We start from the raw sequence: 23,557 nt of genomic DNA on the forward strand, positions 1-23,557 counted from the left end.
TGAATTATTTATGTGCACATGGTTAATAAATGAAGTGAGGCACTAACATTTTTACCAAATGCAGGCTAGAGCCTACACTCAAATTGATACATTCCCCTAATCGTGGGAGACATTTTAGTATGCCTAGCTAAATAGATTTTAAATTGTGTGGTCTGAGAAACACACATGCATGCTATGTGAGGCAGGGGCGCTGTGTGTGGGGGGGAAGTTAGGACGATTCTAAGGGCCTGTGACTGAAAGGGGCCCTAAAAAAAGTATTAGAACATTAGGTACATTTCTTTCAATATTAAATGATTGTTTACATGACATGGTTCGGACCTAACCCCCAAACCAGGTGCGAACGGTACTTGCTAGCAGTGAATTACCGGTGGAGCATGTCTCAGCTTCCTAAAGAAAAATCAGGCTTCCAAAAACAAAAAGAAAGAAAAAGACAGGAGAGAGAAAAGAAAGGGTGAGAGTATGTCACCCAATGTTTCACAAAGGAAGTTGGGTGGAGTCCGTGTGTGGTGGAAATTAACCTGTTAGCTTAGACCATAGTGAAATGGGCTACTTTTGCTCCCCTAACATTAGTTAATATCTTCACAGAAAATGTTTACATTTCGCTCCTCTTTTAGCCGACATTTAATCAATGCAGGAAACCTTTTACCAAACTATTCATACTAAATTAGTTGTCCCTGCCCCTGCCTGGTGCCAGGCCCAACAGATGGCAGCTTCAGGCTCAGCAGCCCTGTCTCCCCATCCCCATACCCCTGAACCAGCCCTGTCTCCCCATCCCCATACCCCTGAACCAGCCCTGTCTCCCCATCCCCATATCCCTGAACCAGCCCTGTCTCCACATCCCCATACCCCTGAACCAGCCCTGTCTCCCCATCCCCATACCCCTGAACCAGCCCTACTCCCCATCCCCATACCCCTGAACCAGCCCTGTCTCCCCATCCCCATACCCCTGAACCAGCCCTGTCTCCCCATACCCCTGAACCAGCCCTGTCTCCCCATCACCATACACCTGAACCAGCCCTGTCTCCCCATCCCCATACCCCTGAACCAGCCCTGTCTCTCCATCCCCATACCCCTGAACCAGCCCTGTCTCCCCATCCCCATACCCCTGAACCAGCCCTGTCTCTCCATCCCCATACCTCTGAACCAGCCCTGTCTCCCCATCCCCATACCCCATACCCCTGAACCAGCCCTGTCTCTCCATCCCCATACCCCTGAACCAGCCCTGTCTCCCCATCCCCATACCCCTGAACCAGCCCTGTCTCTCCATCCCCATACCCCTGAACCAGCCCTGTCTCCCCATCCCCATACCCCTGAACCAGCCCTGTCTCCCCATACCCCTGAACCAGCCCTGTCTCCCCATCACCATACACCTGAACCAGCCCTGTCTCCCCATCCCCATACCCCTGAACCAGCCCTGTCTCTCCATCCCCATACCCCTGAACCAGCCCTGTCTCCGCATACCCCTGAACCAGCCCTGTCTCCCCATACCCCTGAACCAGCTCTGTCTCTCCATCCCCCTGAACCAGCCCTGTCTCCCCATCCCCATACCCCTGAACCAGCCCTGTCTCCCCATCCCCATCCCCCTGAACCAGCCCTGTCTCCCCATCCCCATACCCCTGAACCAGCCCTGTCTCTCCATCCCCATACCCCTGAACCAGCCCTGTCTCCCCATCCCCCTGAACCAGCCCTGTCTCCCCATCCCCATACCCCTGAACCAGCCCTGTCTCTCCATCCCCATATCCCTGAACCAGCCCTGTCTCTCCATCCCCATACCCCTGAACCAGCCCTGTCTCTCCATCCCCATACCCCTGAGCCAGCCCTGTCTCCCCATCCCCATACCCCTGAACCAGCCCTGTCTCTCCATCCCCATACCCCTGAACCAGCCCTGTCTCTCCATCCCCATACCCCTGAACCAGCCCTGTCTCCCCATCCCCATACCCCTGAACCAGCCCTGTCTCCCCATCCCCATACCCCTGAACCAGCCCTGTCTCTCCATCCCCATACCCCTGAACCAGCCCTGTCTCTCCATCCCCATACCCCTGAACCAGCCCTGTCTCCCCATCCCCATACCCCTGAACCAGCCCTGTCTCCCCATCCCCATACCCCTGAACCAGCCCTACTCCCCATCCCCATCCCCCTGAACCAGCCCTGTCTCCCCATCCCCATACCCCTGAACCAGCCCTGTCTCCCCATGCCCATACCCCTGAACCAGCCCTACTCCCCACCCCCATACCCCTGAACCAGCCCTGTCTCCCCATACCCCTGAACCAGCCCTGTCTCCCCATCCCCATACCCCTGAACCAGCCCAGTCTCCCCATCCCCATACCCCTGAACCAGCCCTGTCTCCCCATCCCCATACCCCTGAACCAGCCCTGTGTCCCCATCCCCATACCCCTGAACCAGCCCTGTCTCTCCATCCCCATACCCCTGAACCAGCCCTGTCTCCCCATCCCCATACCCCTGAACCAGCCGTGTCTTTCCATCCCCATACCCCTGAACCAGCCCTGTCTCCCCATCCCCATACACCTGATCCAGCCCTGTCTCCCAATCCCCATACCCCTGAACCAGCCCTACTCCCAACTGAAGAAGGAGGTGAGCAGCATTGTGTTCAATGACATGTCAGTTGGCATAATTGCAGGTAATGTGATTATCCAGTCATGAAACATCTCACTTGACTCAGAAGCAGCCAATATCAGAGCCTTAAAGGAGGAGATGCAGGCTCTTAGAGATGGACGGGAGCTCCTGTCTGAGGAAACACTGATTGCTACGCAAATGAATGTTGCACCTCAATTTAGCAAGGAACACAGCCGCCAGAGGAAAAGGAAGAGATTCCATGATGAGACCTCTGAAGAGGAGACAGCTCAGGACAGTGCAGCAGCGGTGTTTGGTAACACAGAGGAAAAGGAAGATATTCCATGATGAGACCTCTGAAGAGGAGACAGCTCAGGACAGTGCAGCAGCGGTGTTTGGGAACACAGAGGAAAAGGAAGAGATTCCATGATGAGACCTCTGAAGAGGAGACAGCTCAGGACAGTGCAGCAGCGGTGTTTGGTAACACAGAGGAAAAGGAAGATATTCCATGATGAGACCTCTGAAGAGGAGACAGCTCAGGACAGTGCAGCAGCGGTGTTTGGGAACACAGAGGAAAAGGAAGATATTCCATGATGAGACCTCTGAAGAGGAGACAGCTCAGGACAGTGCAGCAGCGGTGTTTGGTAACACAGAGGAAAAGGAAGATATTCCATGATGAGACCTCTGAAGAGGAGACAGCTCAGGACAGTGCAGCAGCGGTGTTTGGGAACACAGAGGAAAAGGAAGATATTCCATGATGAGACCTCTGAAGAGGAGACAGCTCAGGACAGTGCAGCAGCGGTGTTTGGGAACACTGAGGAAAAGGAAGATATTCCATGATGAGACCTCTGAAGAGGAGACAGCTCAGGACAGTGCAGCAGCGGTGTTTGGGAACACAGAGGAAAAGGAAGATATTCCATGATGAGACCTCTGAAGAGGAGACAGCTCAGGACAGTGCAGCAGCGGTGTTTGGGAACACAGAGGAAAAGGAAGATATTCCATGATGAGACCTCTGAAGAGGAGACAGCTCAGGACAGTGCAGCAGCGGTGTTTGGGAACACAGAGGAAAAGGAAGATATTCCATGATGAGACCTCTGAAGAGGAGACAGCTCAGGACAGTGCAGCAACGGTGTTTCAGAACACAGTGTTTTTACTGCTATGGACATCATAAGTGACTTGGACACTAGGTTCCACACTACTGCAAAATTCTAGAATAATCTTCTGTTGTTCTGAAAGTTGGACAGATTAGTGAGGATAAAGTCCCTTCTGTGTGTCAACCACTGATCATGAAGTATTCCAGAGATCTTATACCTGAGTTTCAGAATAAACACTGTATATGCTGCCACTTTCCCCCCTAACTTGTCCCCTCTTGTTCTCCTGAATGCAATTTGTAAGATGCAGCTGCAAAGCATTTCTTGGAGAAGTGTGCATTGCTTTACTTATATTTTCCACACTGCCTGTGACTGTTTCTGGTGGCGAGAGAGCTTTCAGTAAGCTAAAACTGATCAACTATTGGAGGTCCACTATGTCCCAGGGCAGGCTGTGCAGTCTTGCCATGCTGTCCATTGAAAGTCAGTTAGTTAGAAAGCTGGACTTCAAAGACTTGATCAGGGACTTTGCTAGCAAGAAGGCTCTGCGCTGGGCTCTTGGTAAGGCTGAGCAAGGGCCAGTGATAACTGTTAAATGGCATGGCTATGGATATTGGATCACTACACACATGATGCCCACAGGCTGAGAACAAGACTGAGAACAGGCTGAGAACAAGATACATCTGGATTGCCATAACATTTGTTGTGCACAATCAAGACCCCACGTGGAAGAAACCTATTGATTTGGTGACCTCTTGACCTTTCCTCTGGCGCCATCATCAGGCCTTTTCATTTCCATTTTGTTTTCCATTTCCACTTTTCCAGCTGCTTCTTTTCTAGTTGGTATGTGTACTTAGTTCAACAATCTGCTGCTGATTTTATTGTTTCGTCTGTTATATCATTCTATAGATGATACAGTTCATTTATTTTAATTGAAGAGGTTAATGTATATTTAAGTTATATTTATTTTATGTTATTCATTCATGTTAAGAGAATTTTCCATTCAAGATTTTTGCCATTAAAATTACATTTAGACTGTAAAAGATGGCCTTTAGCACATTTCTTATAGAGGGTATCAGTCTTGCATCAAATAGTGAATTCCACTGTATGCTGAATGTTGCATGCATGTCTGCACAGTGTTATATTTTCACAGCTCACAGTCAGTAAATATCGTACAGTAAATACTGGACTACAAGAGAGTTGCAAGCCTGCAAAGGTAGAGTTATTTAAAGCCTTGAATGGGTTGATTGGCTTCTGGAGGTGTGTGGTTACAGAAATTGTGCAGGGTTGGTGTGGCCTGTGGTGGTGGGGCCCAATGTGATATCTTTTCATGGGGCCCAAAATCCCTGGCTGCGCCCCTGATGTGAGGTGACAAGGCTGCATTTAGACAGGCAGCCCAATTCTGATCTTTTTTTCACTAATTGGTCTTTTGACCAATCACATCAGATCTTTTCACATCAATATATTTTTTAGAGCTCATCTGATTGGTCAAACAAAATATCAGAATTGGGCTTCCTGTTCTATAAAAATATAGCCTAGAGAGGACCTATTTTTAGGCTGTTGAAATCAATGTCCTATGGTTTAAAGGGTGTAAATGGACTTGGTTTGGAGATGGACACATGCAATATAGCCGAATACAGTTGTCATCATGTTAATTCTCTGATTAAACATCCTCAAATCTGTATTTTATTCTGGCTATTTGTTATTATTATGGGAGTGGGGACACTGAACCAGCAGCAGCCTGCCCTGCACCCACCCACTCTGTCATCATCATCATATTGAAATCAAAGGTCAGAGCTCAGAGGAATAGATCTGCTTCAGATTGACTGGAGTTCAGAGGTCTCTTCCAGTCTACGGAATACTTCCACTTTAAGAAGGCGGCTCCGTCGCAGTGTAGTGTGTTTATACGATCCCAGAAGTGGCACCACCACATGGAAAACGATACTGTGTTTTTAATTCAACATGGCGAAAGCATATGCCGCCCTTCCAGTGGATACATTTGACCAACTTTAATGGTGTGTATAGTTGTGCATTTAGACAAGATGATCGAAAGTTGATATTGTTCCTGTGATCCTGTCTGACTATTTTTACACCACTGCCAGTGAGTGGAGCTACAGTAAATGCGGCAATATACGGCGCGCAGGGAACCGCCAGGGAAACGAAGTGAAAGCGCGCTGGAACGTTACACATACAAGAGCAGCAATTCAGAAAACGGACGTAAAATAAACCGTGTTAGTTCGTGCCAAAGCAGCGAGTTAGAGTAGCCTACGCTACGTGAGATGGACGGACTACCGGGGACGGGCTGTGAGCGCACCTCGACCGACCGCGAGTGAACAGACGGAGCCTGAAGCGGATTGGGATGGCAGCATCCAGCAACTCAAGCCTGTCGGGTTCATCAGTGTCTTCTGGTAAGAGACCTACATTCAAATATTTAGTTTGATGAAACAAATAACAATCAATTTACTATATATTATTCGGCCTTAACATTTTTATTTGTTAGGCTTTTCAATTATACTATTATCACCCTTGTTATTCTCTTTATTCAATATGTATTGCATAATGCAATGAATATAGGGACTTGTGAGTTAATCGTGTCAAAGCTGGCATGCTTGAATTTCGTTTGTGATACACATTATGTAACTTAAAAAAATCTGTGCGTAATTGACAGACATCACCCAATAAGTCACGACGACAGTCGTCTACGTTCGCATCGATAATAATTCATTTCATGCCTCCTCTCATCTCTTGCTCTCTTTCACATCTGCCGCCGCTGAACATAGAATGATAAACGTTCCACTTTCAAGAGCTTGATTGAGAGTGACATACCAGTCTACTCGTTCGCAAATAGAATGTGTTATGTATTTTAACGCATACCTTCTTGCGTCTGGTTTCAGTGAGGAATCATCTTGGATAGGAAGTGAACGCCTCAATGAACAGGCTGAGATTGTAGGGTTGGAATTGTCATTGATATACATCTGTTTTTCTTTGGATAACTACCATTTAAATTCTCAATTGTCCCCATAATCCTTGTTGACTGGCCATTGCGGCCACTGCTATATTCTGTTAGTAGGGGCACCAGGGATGGGGTCCCTCTAACAAAATCTACCATTTTCCATCATGCACCCATGAAGACTGAGGCTTGATGTGACATTTCAAAAAGACTTGTTTATTCCCAGTAAAACATTTTGAAGTTGGTCACTCACTAGTTGGCAAGATGCCATATATGCTGTTCTGATTGTCTTTAGATACCTATAGAAGATGCCTAGAAGATTCTCTGGGTTTCTTCTTAACAAACACCACTTTGCCCTGCACAGTTGACTGTTCCTATGTTTACTGATGGTTTGTGAGACCAGCAACATATGCTTCACTATGGTGGATTTTATTTTAGGGGAGACTTTTCCTCCGGGTAGACAGACACAACACACACACACTCTCCCTCTCCTGGCTATTAAACTACTAGAATAACCTCTTCTCCACTGAGATATAACACACACACACACACACACACACACACACACACACCCTCCCTGTGGTTACTGGCGTGGCCTCCACATACATTAACCAACAGTGATAGGGTTGCTTGTACTTTATACCCTGACAAACATGGGCACCACACGTTTATCTATACTGTGTGTTCAGGAGGAGGCTAGAGCCAGCGACTGCTGTTTCACACTCAGTTATACTGTGTGTTCAGGAGGAGGCTAGAGCCAGCGACTGCTGTTTCACACTCAGTTATACTGTGTGTTCAGGAGGAGGCTAGAGCCAGCGTCTGCTGTTTCACACTCAGTTATACTGTGTGTTCAGGAGGAGGCTAGAGCCAGCGACTGCTGTTTCACACTCAGTTATACTTTGTGTTCAGGAGGAGGCTAGAGCCAGCGACTGCTGTTTCACACTCAGTTATACTGTGTGTTCAGGAGGAGGCTAGAGCCAGCGTCTGCTGTTTCACACTCAGTTATACTGTGTGTTCAGGAGGAGGCTAGAGCCAGCGTCTGCTGTTTCACACTCAGTTATACTGTGTGTTCAGGAGGAGGCTAGAGCCAGCGACTGCTGTTTCACACTCAGTTTGTTTGAGCAGCTGTGGCACTTTTCCAGGTCATATTCTGAACATTTGTGACATCAGTCTCTTCCTATCCTCTACATGATTGACTCAGGTTAAGATAAGTGTGACCACAATGTACAGTGGGGGGGGAGTAGCACTGGCCTTTGGTCCTATTGATGCTGGGTCGTTGTTGTCCGAGTGAACATATGATATGATGGCCTGTATTTATTTAATGTCTTCTAATCCCCTACCCAACCATACCATACCACTGTCAAATTACTCAAAAGCTCTGCTGCCCATGGGAGCCAGACACAATGTTTGTATCCCAAATGGTACCCTATTATCTATGAAGTGCACTACATAAGGAATAGGGAGCCATTTGGGACGCAGACGATTGGTTCCAGGCTGATACAGGCTGTCTGTGCCGACCTCATACTTCCCAAGACATTATCTCATGAGTACGTTGCCAAAAGCTCTGGATTTACCACTTGACCACTGCATCTTTTTTAAGGGGAAAGTATTTTCTGACTGTGGTGTAGAGGCTTGTCATTATTGTTGGGCTCTCGATATAATTACCAGACGTTACGAGGTGCTGTGCTGCCAGGGACAGAGGGCCTGTCACACATGGCTATCATTATCTTCCTGGAGAGCTTTCTGGCTGACAGAGACATTTTGAATAATCTTTTCTATGAGGCGTATGACTCCATCTGCATCCCAAATGACACCATGTACCCTATATAGTGCACTACTTTTGATCAGTGCCCATAAGGATCTGGTCAAAAGTAGTGTACTATATAGGGAATAGGGTGCCATTTGGGATGCGACCTCAGAAATGAATCTGTGAACACAACACGTTCTGCTTCATATTAGCCCCTCGGTTTCCTGCTGCTGCCATAAACAAATGTTGCTGTGATGCTGCTGTCTTCAGCTGTTTCTAGGTGACAGTAGTCTCCAGTCTGCAGGCCTTCATTGACTAGACCGTCATCTCTCGGTGGAGACAGCGGTTGTATGAGGAAACTACAGTACATGAGCGAGGTCGGTCCAGCCAATCAACTACCAGGATGGACAGAAAGACATCCCGCTGTAGGATCATACCAACAATGTTTATCCATCCCGCTGTAGGATCATACCAACAATGTTTATCCATCCCGCTGTAGGATCATACCAACAATGTTTATCCATCCCGCTGTAGGATCATACCAACAATGTTTATCCATCCCGTTGTAGGATCATACCAACAATGTTTATCCATCCCGCTGTAGGATCATACCAACAATAGAAATCTGGGTAATACAGTTTTGGAAGAAGATTAGACCATTGATGAAAAGCCATTTCCCAGGCATTGACTTGAACTGTATATTAAACTCCAATGGAAAAAAACAAGAGATTAGTGATATTTCACAATCATTTGTCCTTCCCCTGGATAAAAAAACCCATTTGTAGCCGTGCTTGTGCTGTGCACTGATCTGAGAGACTACTCCTCCGCATTCCTGGCACAGGAGAGCTGAGTAGTGTGTACCAGCACACTGTTAGTCACACAGCTCTCAGCAAACACTCTGCCCTGCTCTGGCTGGGAATAAATGGAGGGATACAGGATGAAAGTGTATCTTGTCTTCTGTCCTAGCCCTGCAACCACACCGTTGGATAGTAGTAGAGGCAGGATTTGTGTCTCATAGTGTGCATCCCAAATGGCACCATGTTCCCTACGTAGTGCCCTGGCCCACCAGTGCACTATATAGGAAACAGTGTGCCAATTGTGACGCAGACACAGTCTTGTAAAGGAAGAGAGCCGTCTGTTCTTCAACATCATTATCCTGCAGGTGTTTCTGTCCCACTCTGTTCTGCATCACATAGGCATTCACATGTGGAGTGGAAGCTGTTACTAGTCATGACTAGTCAGGCTTCAGGACAGTACTGGTGTCAACAGATAAGGATTCCGTTTTTTAACATTGTCGTAACTTTAGGAGGTTCTCACCCTCGAAGTGACTTAAAAAACACAAACTAAACAGTTGTCTGTTTTTATGAAAACAGAAAAAATGTCATGTCTCCATACAGAGATGGTGAGTTGTTTAATGCAACATGTCTGCTGTCTTTCCCTCCAATCATTATTCATTAGAAACCCTGGTTCCCTCAGTGGCTTCCATCATGCAGCCAGGGAATCACATTACCAAACAATGAAGCCTGGCCTGGTGCTAACCTAACCAGCACACTGGGTCTGCAGTCCGAAGGGTTTTCTAACCCACCAAATTATTTATTATGGATCCCCTTGTAGTTCCTGCCAAGGCAGCAGCTACTCTTCCTGGGGTTTATTATGGATCCCCTTGTAGTTCCTGCCAAGGCAGCAGCTACTCTTCCTGGGGTTTATTATGGATCCCCTTTAGTCCCTGTCAAGGCAGCAGCTACTCTTCCTGGGGTTTATTATGGATCCCCTTTAGTCCCTGTCAAGGCAGCAGCTACTCTTCCTGGGGTTTATTATGGATCCCCATTAGTTCCTGCCAAGGCAGCAGCTACTCTTCCTGGGGTTTATTATGGAACCCCATTAGTTCCTGTCAAGGCAGCAGCTACTCTTCCTGGGGTTTATTATGGAACCCCATTAGTTCCTGTCAAGGCAGCAGCTACTCTTCCTGGGGTTTATTATGGATCCCCTTTAGTCCCTGTCAAGGCAGCAGCTACTCTTCCTGGGGTTTATTATGGATCCCCTTTAGTTCCTGCCAAGGCAGCAGCTACTCTTCCTGGGGTTTATTATGGATCCCCTTTAGTCCCTGTCAAGGCAGCAGCTACTCTTCCTGGGGTTTATTATGGATCCCCTTTAGTTCCTGCCAAGGCAGCAGCTACTCTTCCTGGGGTTTATTATGGATCCCCTTTAGTCCCTGTCAAGGCAGCAGCTACTCTTCCTGGGGTTTATTATGGATCCCCTTTAGTCCCTGTCAAGGCAGCAGCTACTCTTCCTGGGGTTTATTATGGATCCCCTTTAGTCCCTGTCAAGGCAGCAGCTACTCTTCCTGGGGATATTATGGATCCCCTTTAGTCCCTGTCAAGGCAGCAGCTACTCTTCCTGGGGTTTATTATGGATCCCCTTTAGTCCCTGTCAAGGCAGCAGCTATTCTTCCTGGGGTCCAGCAAAATTAAGGCAGTTATACAATTTTAAAAACATTACAATACAATTTTAAAAACATTTACAATACATTCATAACAGATTTCACAACACACTAACGCCCTCAGCGTGCACACACACATTTATTCACACTTGTGTACACACTGTACGTGTGATTGTGCATACCTGTGTGTGCACACATCTGTGCATACCTGTGCACGCAAACACACACACCTACTTGCTGTCTGGCTATGCTTGTTTTGGAACAGTTGGATGCACAGATGGTCTCCCTACAGGGGCAGTGCTACATCCCTGTGTGTGTGTGTTGCCATATGTTGGGTGGGTTTAGCTGTCCATATGGATAGTGATGATGTTGAGAGGAGCGTGGGGTCTCTTTCTGTGAACAGGCGTGTTCCAGGGTGATTCCACACCAGCGGGAGAGGATATTAATGTAAAAGCATATTAAACATCCTTCCTCCCAATGAAGTTTCCATGTGAGAATTCCCAGAACAATCTGAGATAGCAAAAATATTTTCCCCTCACGTGGAATCTACATTTTGTTAAATCTTGCTTGAGCACAAGTCCTCTCAGGGGAGAACGTCTTTGCTAAGCTTGATCTTTATTCATCTCTTATTCTCTTTGCTTCCAAAACAAACACCCGGAGAACACACACACCGCTGTAATTATTTTATCAAATTCTTCCAGTGACTGGTGAGTAACGGAGGGCAACACAATTAATATCCGATCTGTCTGTCTCCTGAGGGGGCAACCCTTACCCTCCAGCTACTGTGAGTGTGAGTTCTCTCACTATTCTTCCTCCACAACACACAGGCTGCAGGAGTTCAACTTTCCCTATTTGAAATTCGGTCTCAAACCAGTATATCTTCTTCAGCTTTCCCAAACCCTTTCTTAGGCCTACGCATACAGCACACTCCACCAATCATGTCATATTATTTAAGCGTGTTATAACAAGTCCTTATCTTGTGCTTTGCCAAATGTGGCATAGCCCTTATGCCATCCATTTAATATGACCTTAAACTCCTTTAGGGTAGTATGTGTCAGCTCTTGGCCTGCCCTGAAGGACCTCCAGCCCAGACAATACCCTTCCAGAATAACCAGTTATTAAAAAGAGCGCATTCTCCAAATGATCCGCAGTAGAATCATTTAAATTTGATTGTTCGCCAGAGCAGAGACGCAATGACCAAGCTTCTGAGTTTCTGTAGACAAGTGACCCATCCAGTATATCACTGTAGACATACAGTATGGTTAATTTCCTAATGGCTCCCTATTCCCCCTCTTATTTTTTTAATTTAACTAGGCAAGTCAGTTAAGAACAAATTCTTATTTTCAAAGACGGCCTAGGAACGGTGGGTTAACTGGATGTGGTCATGGGAACAGGGTGCCACTTGGGTCCCACACTGAATATGCACCTCAAAGCTCTCATGGTAACTGTATGGAAATTGCCAATGATGACAACAAAAGTCAGTGTGGTTGACATGGTGATCCAGTGGACCTGTCACTCACCCAGACTAAACTTACTGTGACGGTCATTGGCTGGTTGTTTCCAGACAATAACAGTAGGCAGGTTTGGTCTGCCAGTGAGTCGTTGACTATAAATATAGTGCACTACTGAGAGTGAGAGCACAATGACACACACCTGGCTCTTCTTGACTCTCTCAGGTGGGCCTGTGGTAGCCATAGGGTAGTTAGCATGTAGCCCGTCCCCTGGGAGGGGACAGTGGGTTGGCATGTTGACCCCTAGATGGATGTCCCTGGGTCTTTTTAAATTAACTCTGTGTATTTGACCTTTTTTAATGTGATTCATTGTTCACACGCAGTTACTCCAGCTGTGGGTGAGATCCTTCCACCGGGAACAGTAGAGAGATGTGATGCATTAAGGACACATTCCATCATTCCACCTGCTGCAGTATTACTAGCTACATTTACACAATGATACCTGACTAAGTGTCTGTAAGGTAGTAGAGGACTTAAGCCTACAGTAGGTTTCTACGTTTCTGGATTAGTTGGCATGCACAGCCTTGCCAGCCTGAGATCCATAGTATAGCCATACTAATTCATTAGATATGCTTGTATACTGTAACAGTACATGACTATGTCAAGGTACTTATTGTGCGTATAGTAGGTAGTATATTATGCAGGAGGAAGTTGTACCAACTTATGAGTTACCAAGGGAACACGGTGGGCATGATGACAGAGTACAAGGAGTAAGAAATTGTGGTTACATTTTCCTTCACTAAACACAAACCTCAACCGTCCATGCAATTAAAGTAGCACATTTCCCCTTAGGTTACAGCAGATCCCATGGGTATTGGGCTGGAAATTGCATTTCCACATTTTTCTAATTTGCTTTGCCCTTCTTGGGTAATGAGTACTGTGTATCATCATCATCATGGCATAATGCTAGCCTTTAAAGGTGTTTATAAAGATGGATCTGTGAAGAAGGGACATATCCCTGGGCTGCACTAGGTGCTATAGATCTGTTGTGTGGCAACCTTGGCAGCATCCCAAATCGTATCCTATTCCCTACATAGTGCTTTAGTGCACTACTTTTGACCAATGTAGGGAATAGGGTGCCATTGGGAGCCTGTTAACTAAGATAATAAGGTGGACATGTACTGATGTTCCTTGAAGCAGGGAGACTGAATAAAACTCTATTCACTCACTGAGCAATGAGTATCTCAAGAGGCTTCAGTGTGAATAAACCCTGTGTATAATTATGCTAGTCTAGCAGAATAACTAGACTGAGACGTAAACAACCCTGAAATAACCATGGTGATGAGTTCATAATCCATTCAGAGTGAATGTAACTGGGACGCAGAGAGACAGACAATTCACCCAAGAAAGAATAAAACGGTTCTATATGCCTGTTGTCTAACCTCCCTTCTGTCTAGTTCTGAACACTCTGTCTGTCCAATTTAAGGGCTTTATTGGCATTGGAAACATGTTTGCCAAAGCAAGTGAAATAGATAATATAAAAAAGTAACAGTAAACATGACACTTACAGAATTTCCAAAAGAAAGACATTTCAAATGTAGTGTGTGTGTGTGTGTGTGTGTGTGTGTGTGTGTGTGTGTGTGTATATATTTCTTGTGGCAACAGGTCACAAATCTTGCTGCTGTGATGGCACACTGTGGTATTTCACCCAATGGATATGGGAGTCTCTCTCTCTCTCTCTCTGACCACTAACCCGCCTCCTGTGTTGTTGTTTCAGATCCTGAGGATTACCAACCGCCCATATGGAAGTCTTACTGTAAGTGTCTAAAGTACTGTTTATCCACTGTAAAGTCATTGGTTGTCCATGAGGAATGTGGAATGCTGGAAGCCTAGTCATCATGGCCGCCAGGCTGCTACATGTCACTACAAAGGACTCTTATATGTGATCATATAAGGATATTAAAGCAGAAATACTTTCATCTGTTACAGTTAGTGTGTACAGTAAGGCTTCTTGGGACGCGCCATGCCTCAGCACAGCTTCCTGTTTCTTCTCTCTCTTCTCCAGTCTTCTAACACTAGCTGAGAGATATTTTTAGAGCTCACCAGTGGAGGCTGCTGAGGGGAGGACGGCTCTTAATAATGTCCGGAATGGAATGGTGTCATACACAACCATGTTCATGTTACCACTCCATTCCGGGCATTATTATGAGCCGTTCTCCCCTCAGCAGCCTCCACTGGAGCTCACTATGTCTTCATGTTCGTGGAAGACGACCTGTGTGTGTCCGTGGAAGACGTCCAGGTCTTGCTGGTTGACGTGAATTGTCCTGACTAAAACAAACTCAGTCAGGAGTCTGCCTCCTCCCGCATGGAAAGTCTGTTGTGGGGAAGATCCAGTACAGAAACTTAACCTGTTACACTACTCCCAATGCTGTGTTACATTACAATGAGGAAACGGCACTACTCCCAATGCTGTGTTACATTACAATGAGGAAACGGCACTACTCCCAATGCTGTGTTACATTACAATGAGGAAACGGCACTACTCCCAATGCTGTGTTACATTACAATGAGGAAACGGCACTACTCCCAATGCTGTGTTACATTACAATGAGGAAACGGCACTACTCCCAATGCTGTGTTACATTACAATGAGAAAACGGCACTACTCCCAATGCTGTGTTACATTACAATGAGGAAACGGCACTACTCCCAATGCTGTGTTACATTACAATGAGGAAACGGCACTACTCCCAATGCTGTGTTACATTACAATGAGGAAACGGCACTACTCCCAATGCTGTGTTACATTACAATGAGGAAACGGCACTACTCCCAATGCTGTTACACATTACAATGAGGAAACGGCACTACTCCCAATGCTGTTACACATTACAATGAGGAAACGGCACTACTCCCAATGCTGTTACACATTACAATGAGGAAACGGCACTACTCCCAATGCTGTTACACATTACAATGAGGAAACGGCACTACTCCCAATGCTGTGTTACATTACAATGAGGAAACGGCACTACTCCCAATGCGGTGTTACATTACAATGAGGAAACGGCACTACTCCCAATGCTGTGTTACATTACAATGAGGAAACGGCACTACTCCCAATGCTGTGTTACATTACAATGAGGAAACGGCACTACTCCCAATGCGGTGTTACATTACAATGAGGAAACGGCACTACTCCCAATGCGGTGTTACATTACAATGAGGAAAGAGTTCTCGGCAAAGACTTTCTTCTAATCCTGTTTCGTCCAACATTCTTAGGATGCGTTCTCAAATGGCACCCTGTTCCCTATTTAATGCATCACTTTTGCACTAAATATGTAAACATGTATAATTTTGTGTTCTTCACCAATAAATCTGTTATAAAGTAGTGCACTATGTAGGGAATAGGGTGCCATTTGGTACACACACTTAGTGTCATGCACATTCTTATTGCATCCCATGAGTATAGTATAATCTTTGTCTACAGTAATGCCCTTAGAATAGGTACATTACAGACAATAGGCCTAGTGTCCCCAGCTCAGCTATGATATATTATACTGTGGCAGGCTTAACCATAGATGTGATTTAATCTCACTCGCTACATGTTTTTTTTTCTCCATTCCATTTTCAACAGTTTCACTGATTTATACCGAGCACTCAGTCTTTAAGTACACTTCATCCATGATGGCAGCTTGGCTCAGTGCTGCTGCTGCATGTGTTACTGTGCTACTCTGGTTGCGTCCCGAATTAAACCCTATTTACTGTAGTACTTGGCTCTGGTCAAAAGTAGTGCACTATGTAGGGGTATAGGGGGGCTTTTGGGATGCATACTGTGTCTCCCCATTGTGTCCCAGTACTAAGATTTAATAGTCACTGTTCGTATCCTGCACTAAGGCCCTAGACTACAGTTGTGTCCCAAATGGCACCCTATTCTCTATATAGTACACTATGGGCCCTGATCTAAAGTACTGCACTGCATAGGGAATGGGGTGCCATTTGGGATGTATCCCTCTGTGAAATATCCATTGACATTCACACAGAGGGTTTGGTGATGTATGGGACCTGTCATATAAACCACTGAGAGACATTAGGCCGTGGATATCTTCCATTTAGCTAACAGCTCCTGGTGTTCTACTGTTCCTAGTTGACTTTGCTCTGAGTTAGGCTAAAAGTGAGCCTGCCATCTTTGAATCATACTGTCAGTGGCCATACAGAGACTGTATGCTGCATGTCCAATATTAGAGCAACTATAAACTTCTAACTTCCTAATGGACAGTTAACAACTCATAATCTAGTGCCCCTCCCAAGTCCTGCTGGGACCACTGCACACACATGTTCCATGGTTAAAAATAGTGTTATGCATGTAGCATGTGACAGAGGGAGCTGCAAGAGGAGAGCATTGGGGCGTTATTAATAATTGTGTAACTCAAATAAATGTTTAGACATCTGCTTGAACATATATTGCAAGGCCAATAACTTGTTCGGTGGATGGATTTTCTTGGCAAAGGAGGAATGCTCACTCACAGGGATGTAAACACATTTGTGCACAAAATTAGAGAAAAATAAGCTGGACCGGCCTGGAAACTGTGGAGTGAAAATGTGACTTAAAGGAGATGAATACATTGGGGATGACTGTAGTGGTACTGTATGTCCAGCTGATGACCCCATACAGTGCATGAATGAATACGTTACTAAACTTTATTGTCCCATAGGGAAATAATGCATGAATTAGTGTCTCTGTGTGTGAAGTGGTCTACAGTCTACTTAAACGGAGCTGAAGGAGGTCCGTTTGTGTTGCTGTCTACGTAGTCTTTGTCCGTCTGAATTTTTGGAATGCGACGTGAAATGGACCACCGTCGGCTCAGTTTCCGTAGACTGTGCTGCGCCCGTAAGGCTGTTTAACTCTCTAGCGTACATATCGTGGTCTCAGCAGTGCAGCCATTCTAATACTGAATACTATGCTTTTTACTTGACAGTCCATGTTTGTCTCCAACAGTGTACCGGCTCCAGCAGGAAGCTCCTCGGCCCAAGAGGATGACCTGCCCTCAGGAGGTCAGCACTGTACCTCTTTAAACATTAGAAACTACACCCCCATTGTCTACCCTTCTCTCAAAGTGTCTCAGAATCAGGGAGGCAACCATATAGACTACAGTATTTTGTGATAGGATGCCTGATCTGTTGTGATAATGTAATGAACATACTGATAAACTAATAATTTATCACATTGTTGTTTTCTTATCTCTAATCTGGCACCAAATGGTTAAGAGGTCAGGCAATTGGCAGGATGAGGGAGAGTCACACAGAGCAAACTAGAATGCTATTTGGCCCTAAACAGAGTACACAGTGGCAGAATACCTAACCTGGATCTCAAGAGAAGACTGGCTATGTGCACACTGCCCACAAAATGAGGTGGAAACTGAGCTGCACTTCCTAACTGTCTGCCAAATGTATGACCATATTAGAGACACACATTTCCTTCAGATTACACAAACCCACAAAGAATTCGAAAACAAATCCAATTTTGATAAACTCCCATATCTATTGAGTGAAATACCACAGTAGCAAGATTTGTGACCTGTTGCCACAAGAAAAGGGCAACCAGTGATGATCAAACACCATTGTAAATACAACCTATATTTATTTCCCTTTTGTACATTAACCATTTGCACATCATTACAACACTTTGTGTAGATATACATACTATGCCATTTGAAATCTTTATTTTTTAACTTTCGTGAGTAATGTTTACTGTACATGTTTTGTTTATTTCACTTGCTTTGGCAATGTAAACATATGTTTCCCATGCCAATAAAGCTCCTTAAATTGAAATGAAATGGAATTGGCAGAGAGACAGGCAGAGAGACAGGCAGAAATATCTGTTCCCCAACATAGACATCCTTTATGAAACGTTTATCCTTCAATCTAAACAGCTTGTTAGATCTCTTGGCCATTGAAGTGACCTTTCAACTGACTATGTCTCTGTCAGCCAATGTATCTTGTCTCTCTCCTCTGGATTTACAGATGGAGACCAGACCCAAATATTACGGCAGAGAGTGAGTAGTGGGACTTACTTTGATTTTTCATCCATGTTCTAATATAGCTGCTGGGGAGACTGGCTCTAGCTGTGTGATTTATCATTAACGTCAAGCTTTACATGTGCTTAGGGTGTTGAAGGTAGGTGTGTGTGCGCAAGATGGGGATAATTGAGTGTTAAATCCAGAGGGACAGAGACATCAAGGTCCATAGACAAGGCCACAGCATTGACAGGAGACTTGTGGCGGCATTGACGGGAGACTTGTGGCGGCATTGACGGGAGACTTGTGGCGGCATTGACGGGAGACTTGTGGCGGCATTGACGGGAGACTTGTGGCGGCATTGACGGGAGACTTGTGGCGGCATTGACGGGAGACTTGTGGCGGCATTGACGGGAGACTTGTGGCGGCATTGACGGGAGACTTGTGGCGGCATTGACGGGAGACTTGTGGCGGCATTGACGGGAGACTTGTGGCGGCATTGACGGGAGACTTGTGGCGGCATTGACGGGAGACTTGTCTCTCTCAAGGTTCCATGGCATGCTATCGAGAGAGTGTGCAGATGAGCTACTGGGAGGAGCAGAGGGGGCTTACCTCGTCAGAGAGAGCCAGAGACAGCCAGGGACACACACCTTGGCCTTAAGGTACTGTACACAGTACACACACACACATTTACTTACTAAATATACACACCTTGTCAAAAACGCTCTCCCCACCTACCCACTCTACCTCCCTCTCCCCAGGTTTGGGGACCAGACCCTGAACTACAGACTGTTCTATGACGGGAAGCACTTTGTGGGGGAGAAGCGCTTTGAGACGGTCCATGACCTGGTGACGGATGGCCTCATCACCCTGTACATCGAGACCAAGGCAGCAGAGTACATCGCCAAGATGACCACCAACCCCATCTATGAACACCTGGGCTACACATCCCTGCTGAAGGACAAGATGGGGCACCGGCTGAGCCGGGGACACACTGAACCCCGTAGGGTCACCTTCCAGAGAGAGGACAGTAAGGTGAGTTACTACAGTACATCGCTTTGACATTCTTTATGTAACTAAAAGTGCTATGAAAAGTTACTTTGGTGATGGGATGGTGGGGACATGGATTGGTGGGGACGGTGAGTGGTGGGGACGGTGAGTGGTGGGGATTGGTGGGGACGGGGATTGCTGGATCGTGGGGATTGGTGGGGATGGGGATTGGTGGGGATGGGGATTGATGGGGATTGGTGGGGATGGTGAGTGGTGGGGGTGGATGGTGAGTGGTGGGGACGGGGATGGTGAGTGGTGGATCGTGGGGATGGGGATTGGTATGGTGGTGGGGGTGGATGGTGAGTGGTGGGGGTGGATGGTGAGTGGTGGGGGTGGATGGTGAGTGGTGGGGGGGTGGATGGTGAGTGGTGAGTGGTGGGGGGGTGGATGGTGAGTGGTGGGGGGGTGGATGGTGGGGGGGTGATGGGGGGTGGTGGTGACATTGGGGGTGGTGGTGACATTGGGGGTGGTGGTTCTCTCCCATAGCACCAGGTTAACTATGTATTGACGTGCTACATCTACTACTGTTGTGTTTCCTGACTATAGTTGTGACCTGAACAGGAACAACTCTGGGCCTTAGCTATGGACTGTAACAGACCAGTTTTTCTGTCCCTAAAACATGTTCATTACCTTCTACTCTATCAGCATCTGCAATAAGGATGTTTCATTATGTAACCGTTTGTCGAGAGAGAGATTTTTATTTATTGTCTCTGCAGGGGGATGTTTCCTTCCTGACATCACTTCTCATTAAAGGTCATGATGACCAACAGGACTGGGATGTTATTCTGTGTAATAGACAGACACTGTTTTAGGGCGATAGATGAATGAAACATTTCACACCATTTGTTCTCCTCAACTAACTGCTGAAGGATATTGACTGTCTGTGACTCATTATATTAGCCAATGTGAAATGCTTTCATTCTACTGTCGGTGTAGGCTGTTGGCAATTCCCACATCTCACCACTAGGTGGCAACCGGACCAAGCCATAGCATATCAACAGCACATTTCACACTTAGTTGTGATTGGAAATGTTTTTTTTTCTTCTTCAGTCTGACTGTTCAACATGGTGAAATCACAAAGCCTTTCCTTCATCCATGTTTGGTGGGTGAAGTTGTCTTGACATTCTGCTCTGTTATGTTCCTCTCATACCAGCCACACACCCCTGGTGCTTCTTGGAATATTGAACAAATCATTTAGTTCTGATAAACAGCATTAAGGTTGTCCCTCCCAAATGTCACTATATTTCCTATGTAGTGCACTACCTTTGCCCTGGTAAAAGTAATGCCCTATATGGGGAATAGGATGCCATTTGGGACGCACATTGGTCTCCATCAGTCGTCTGACAGCAACAAGGCAGTCCTGCCCGAGTCAGTGGCGTTGTAAGACGTCCGTTTCCTCTCCGCTCCTTTCCAACACCCACCAGCGCTGTGCTATTCATGTCACTGCCTGTCCACTGGAGTTAGAGTGAAGGGGACAGAGAGCCTTAAGCCCTTACTGCAGGAGGCAGCTCTATCACTGCAGGAGGCAGCTCTATCCCTGCAGGCTCTTGACTTGGTCAGTAGTTCATGGACTCTGACGGATTCCAACACGTTCAGAGATGAATCCTTAACATAAAACTAAACCCCTCCAGGAGTATTCTCCATAGCATGGTCTGTATTTGTTAGAAAACAACATACAGGACCTGATATACAGAAAGTACATGTTCTAGGCTATTTGGTCTGGTCAAGTAAAGACTGTCTGACCTTGTAATATCTAGAGCATGCTTCGAGACATGTGAGTGGATAGCTAGAGCATGCTTCGAGACATAGCTAGAGCATGCTTCGAGACATGTGAGTGGATATCTAGAGCATACTTCGAGATGTGAGTGGATATCTAGAGCATGCTTTGAGTTTTGACATCAGATTTCCAGCCTGTCAGTCAGTAATGTCAGTGTCTGTAAAAATGTGTTGTTTTGAGTGTCACACTTCTATCTGTCAAGTTTGGGTTATGTCCCAACTGGCACCCTATTCCCTATTTAGTACACTACCTTTGCCCAGATCCTTATAGTATCCTTATAGGCCCTGATCAAAAGTAGTGCACTAAATAGGGAATAGGGTGCTATCTGGGATGCAGTCTTGGAAAACATGACGAGTTGGGCCAATGACAGGTCTCCTGATTTTAGGCTTTCAGTGTTGGACAAACACCTGCCAGTCGGTCACGTCCACCAAAAAAGCGGGAGGTCAAAGTGCAGTCCTCCGGTTTCCTCTCTCTGTGTCCCAAATGACACCCTATTCCCTTTATAGTGCTCTACTTTTGACCAGGGCCTATAGGGCTCTGGTCAAAAGTAATGCACTATGTAGGGAATAGGTTGCCATTAGGGATGTAGCATATGTCCCTATGGAGTGGAGTCAGGCTTGTTCTAATGGCCTGTATCTTTACTGACTTTAGTTAACAGTGTACTATAATACTCTGTCCAGTATCAAGCCTGTATCTTTAGTTAACAGTGTACTATAATACTCTGTCCAGTATCAAGCCTGTATCTTTAGTTAACAGTGTACTATAATACTCTGTCCAGTATCAAGCCTGTATCTTTAGTTCACAGTGTACTATAATACTCTGTCCAGTATCAGTCTGTGTTTTTAGACACACAGTAGCTACAGTAAACATACTCCCTCACATGCTGTCTTTACTCTGTCTCTTGTAAATCCTCATTCGTGTGTGTGTGTGTGTGTGTGTGTGTGTGTGTGTGTACATTCCTCCCGGTGGGGGGGGGGGGGGAACCTCACTCAACCTGTCTGGTGACCTGCTGTATGTCAGCCTCGTCGGTTCACACGACTCACTCAATGTGTCTGTACTTGTGCTGGGAGTTGCTACAGTGACCAAACTCCTGGCAGTTTTCTCCCATATAACAACAGCTTCCCAAATGGCACACTATACCCTCTGGTACCTCAGGGCTTTGGTCAAAAGAAGTGCACTATGCATGGAATAGGGAGCGTTTGAGAACCATCACTGGTTTAATGTAACTGGTGCTGGTGGGGAGATGGAAGAAGGTGATCAATGCATTTCTAGTCCATGTTCTGATCCTAGTTCTATAATGTGAGGTTAGCCTGCTTGGATATTATTCTGAGGTTATAGTAGTTTGTTTGTTTGTTTGTTTTTCGAAGTTTAATGACCTCGTCCTTGAGCTACCCGTTAGTCTGTTGGAAACAACATGATCTATAAAGATGGCGTTGGGAAATAATTGAGCTACTACTATAAAGATTTTATACAGTAGCTACATACTTTGTAAAAGGCAGAAGGCTTTCAATGTTGATCTGTCATACTTCCAGACACAGGCAGGCCTGTTTTAATTGGCGCTGTACATTTTCCTTTCGCTACACTTTCTGAATACTAAAACAGATTTTATCACTGACTACATCCCCATTCACATCTATTTTTCTGTTTGGATGAAATTGTATGAGATGTTGTGTGTGTGTGTGTGGTATGTTTTTGTTTGGATGGTTGTTCTTACATTATCTGACCTTACAGAAAGAAAGACACTAGTGTTATGTTCTATTTTCCCATGATCCTCTGTTCTCCCCACTGTCTGCTCAGCTGCACCCACACAGTGAATAACCGAGCCTGGCGGCTGAAAAGAAACCAGGGCCTTTTTTTAAATGTATTTTATTCCAAACTCTTCTCTGAGACAAGAAGCCATCTGCCTCTAGGGAGAAAGACCATAACCGTCACACACACGGTCTCTCTCAATACGTCCTGTATACCCCCTCCCTCCTTCTTCCCCCCCTTCCTTTTTCTGTCATTTTTTTCATCTGCCTGTCCCTCTCTTCCTCCAGATCCCTTACTCTTCTCTCTGCTCCATCTAGTTTAGATCCTCCTGGTCTTTGATAGGATGTCTACCTCGGTGACAAACAGCTTCTCCTGTCCTGACTGTTACCCGTTCAGCCATTTTTAATTCAAATCAAATGTATTAGAAACATGCTATGTAAACAACAGGTGTAGACAAACAGTGAAATACTTCCGGACTCTTCCCAAAAATGCAGAGAAATAAAAGATAAATAATAGAAAAGTAATAATAAATACACAATGTGTAACGATAACTTAGCTATATACACAAGGTTAGACTAAACTCTCCTCCCAGACTCACATTAAGCATCTCCAATCCAAAATGAAATCTAGAATCAGCTTTCTATTTCGCAACAAAGCATCCAACACTCATGCTGCCAAAAGTACCAGTGCCATCCGTTTTGTCACCAAAGCCCCATA

General features: G+C 45.8%; 1 protein-coding gene across 1 annotated transcript in view; it reads left to right on the forward strand.

Moving 5' to 3' along the window:
* Window positions 1–5,506: 5,506 nt before the first annotated feature.
* The window catches only part of chn2 (chimerin 2), a 40,132-nt gene continuing 22,081 nt past the window's right edge, over window positions 5,507–23,557 (forward strand). The window contains exons 1-6 of the mRNA XM_029746737.1: window positions 5,507–6,067; window positions 14,025–14,063; window positions 17,247–17,302; window positions 18,272–18,303; window positions 18,813–18,926; window positions 19,026–19,299. Of these exons, the coding sequence (XP_029602597.1) occupies window positions 6,019–6,067; window positions 14,025–14,063; window positions 17,247–17,302; window positions 18,272–18,303; window positions 18,813–18,926; window positions 19,026–19,299 (564 nt within the window). The 5' untranslated portion in view covers window positions 5,507–6,018. The remainder of the gene's footprint in view (window positions 6,068–14,024; window positions 14,064–17,246; window positions 17,303–18,271; window positions 18,304–18,812; window positions 18,927–19,025; window positions 19,300–23,557) is intronic.

This window comes from Salmo trutta, unplaced genomic scaffold (genome assembly GCF_901001165.1).
Source record: "Salmo trutta unplaced genomic scaffold, fSalTru1.1, whole genome shotgun sequence".
Lineage (NCBI taxonomy): Eukaryota > Metazoa > Chordata > Actinopteri > Salmoniformes > Salmonidae > Salmo > Salmo trutta.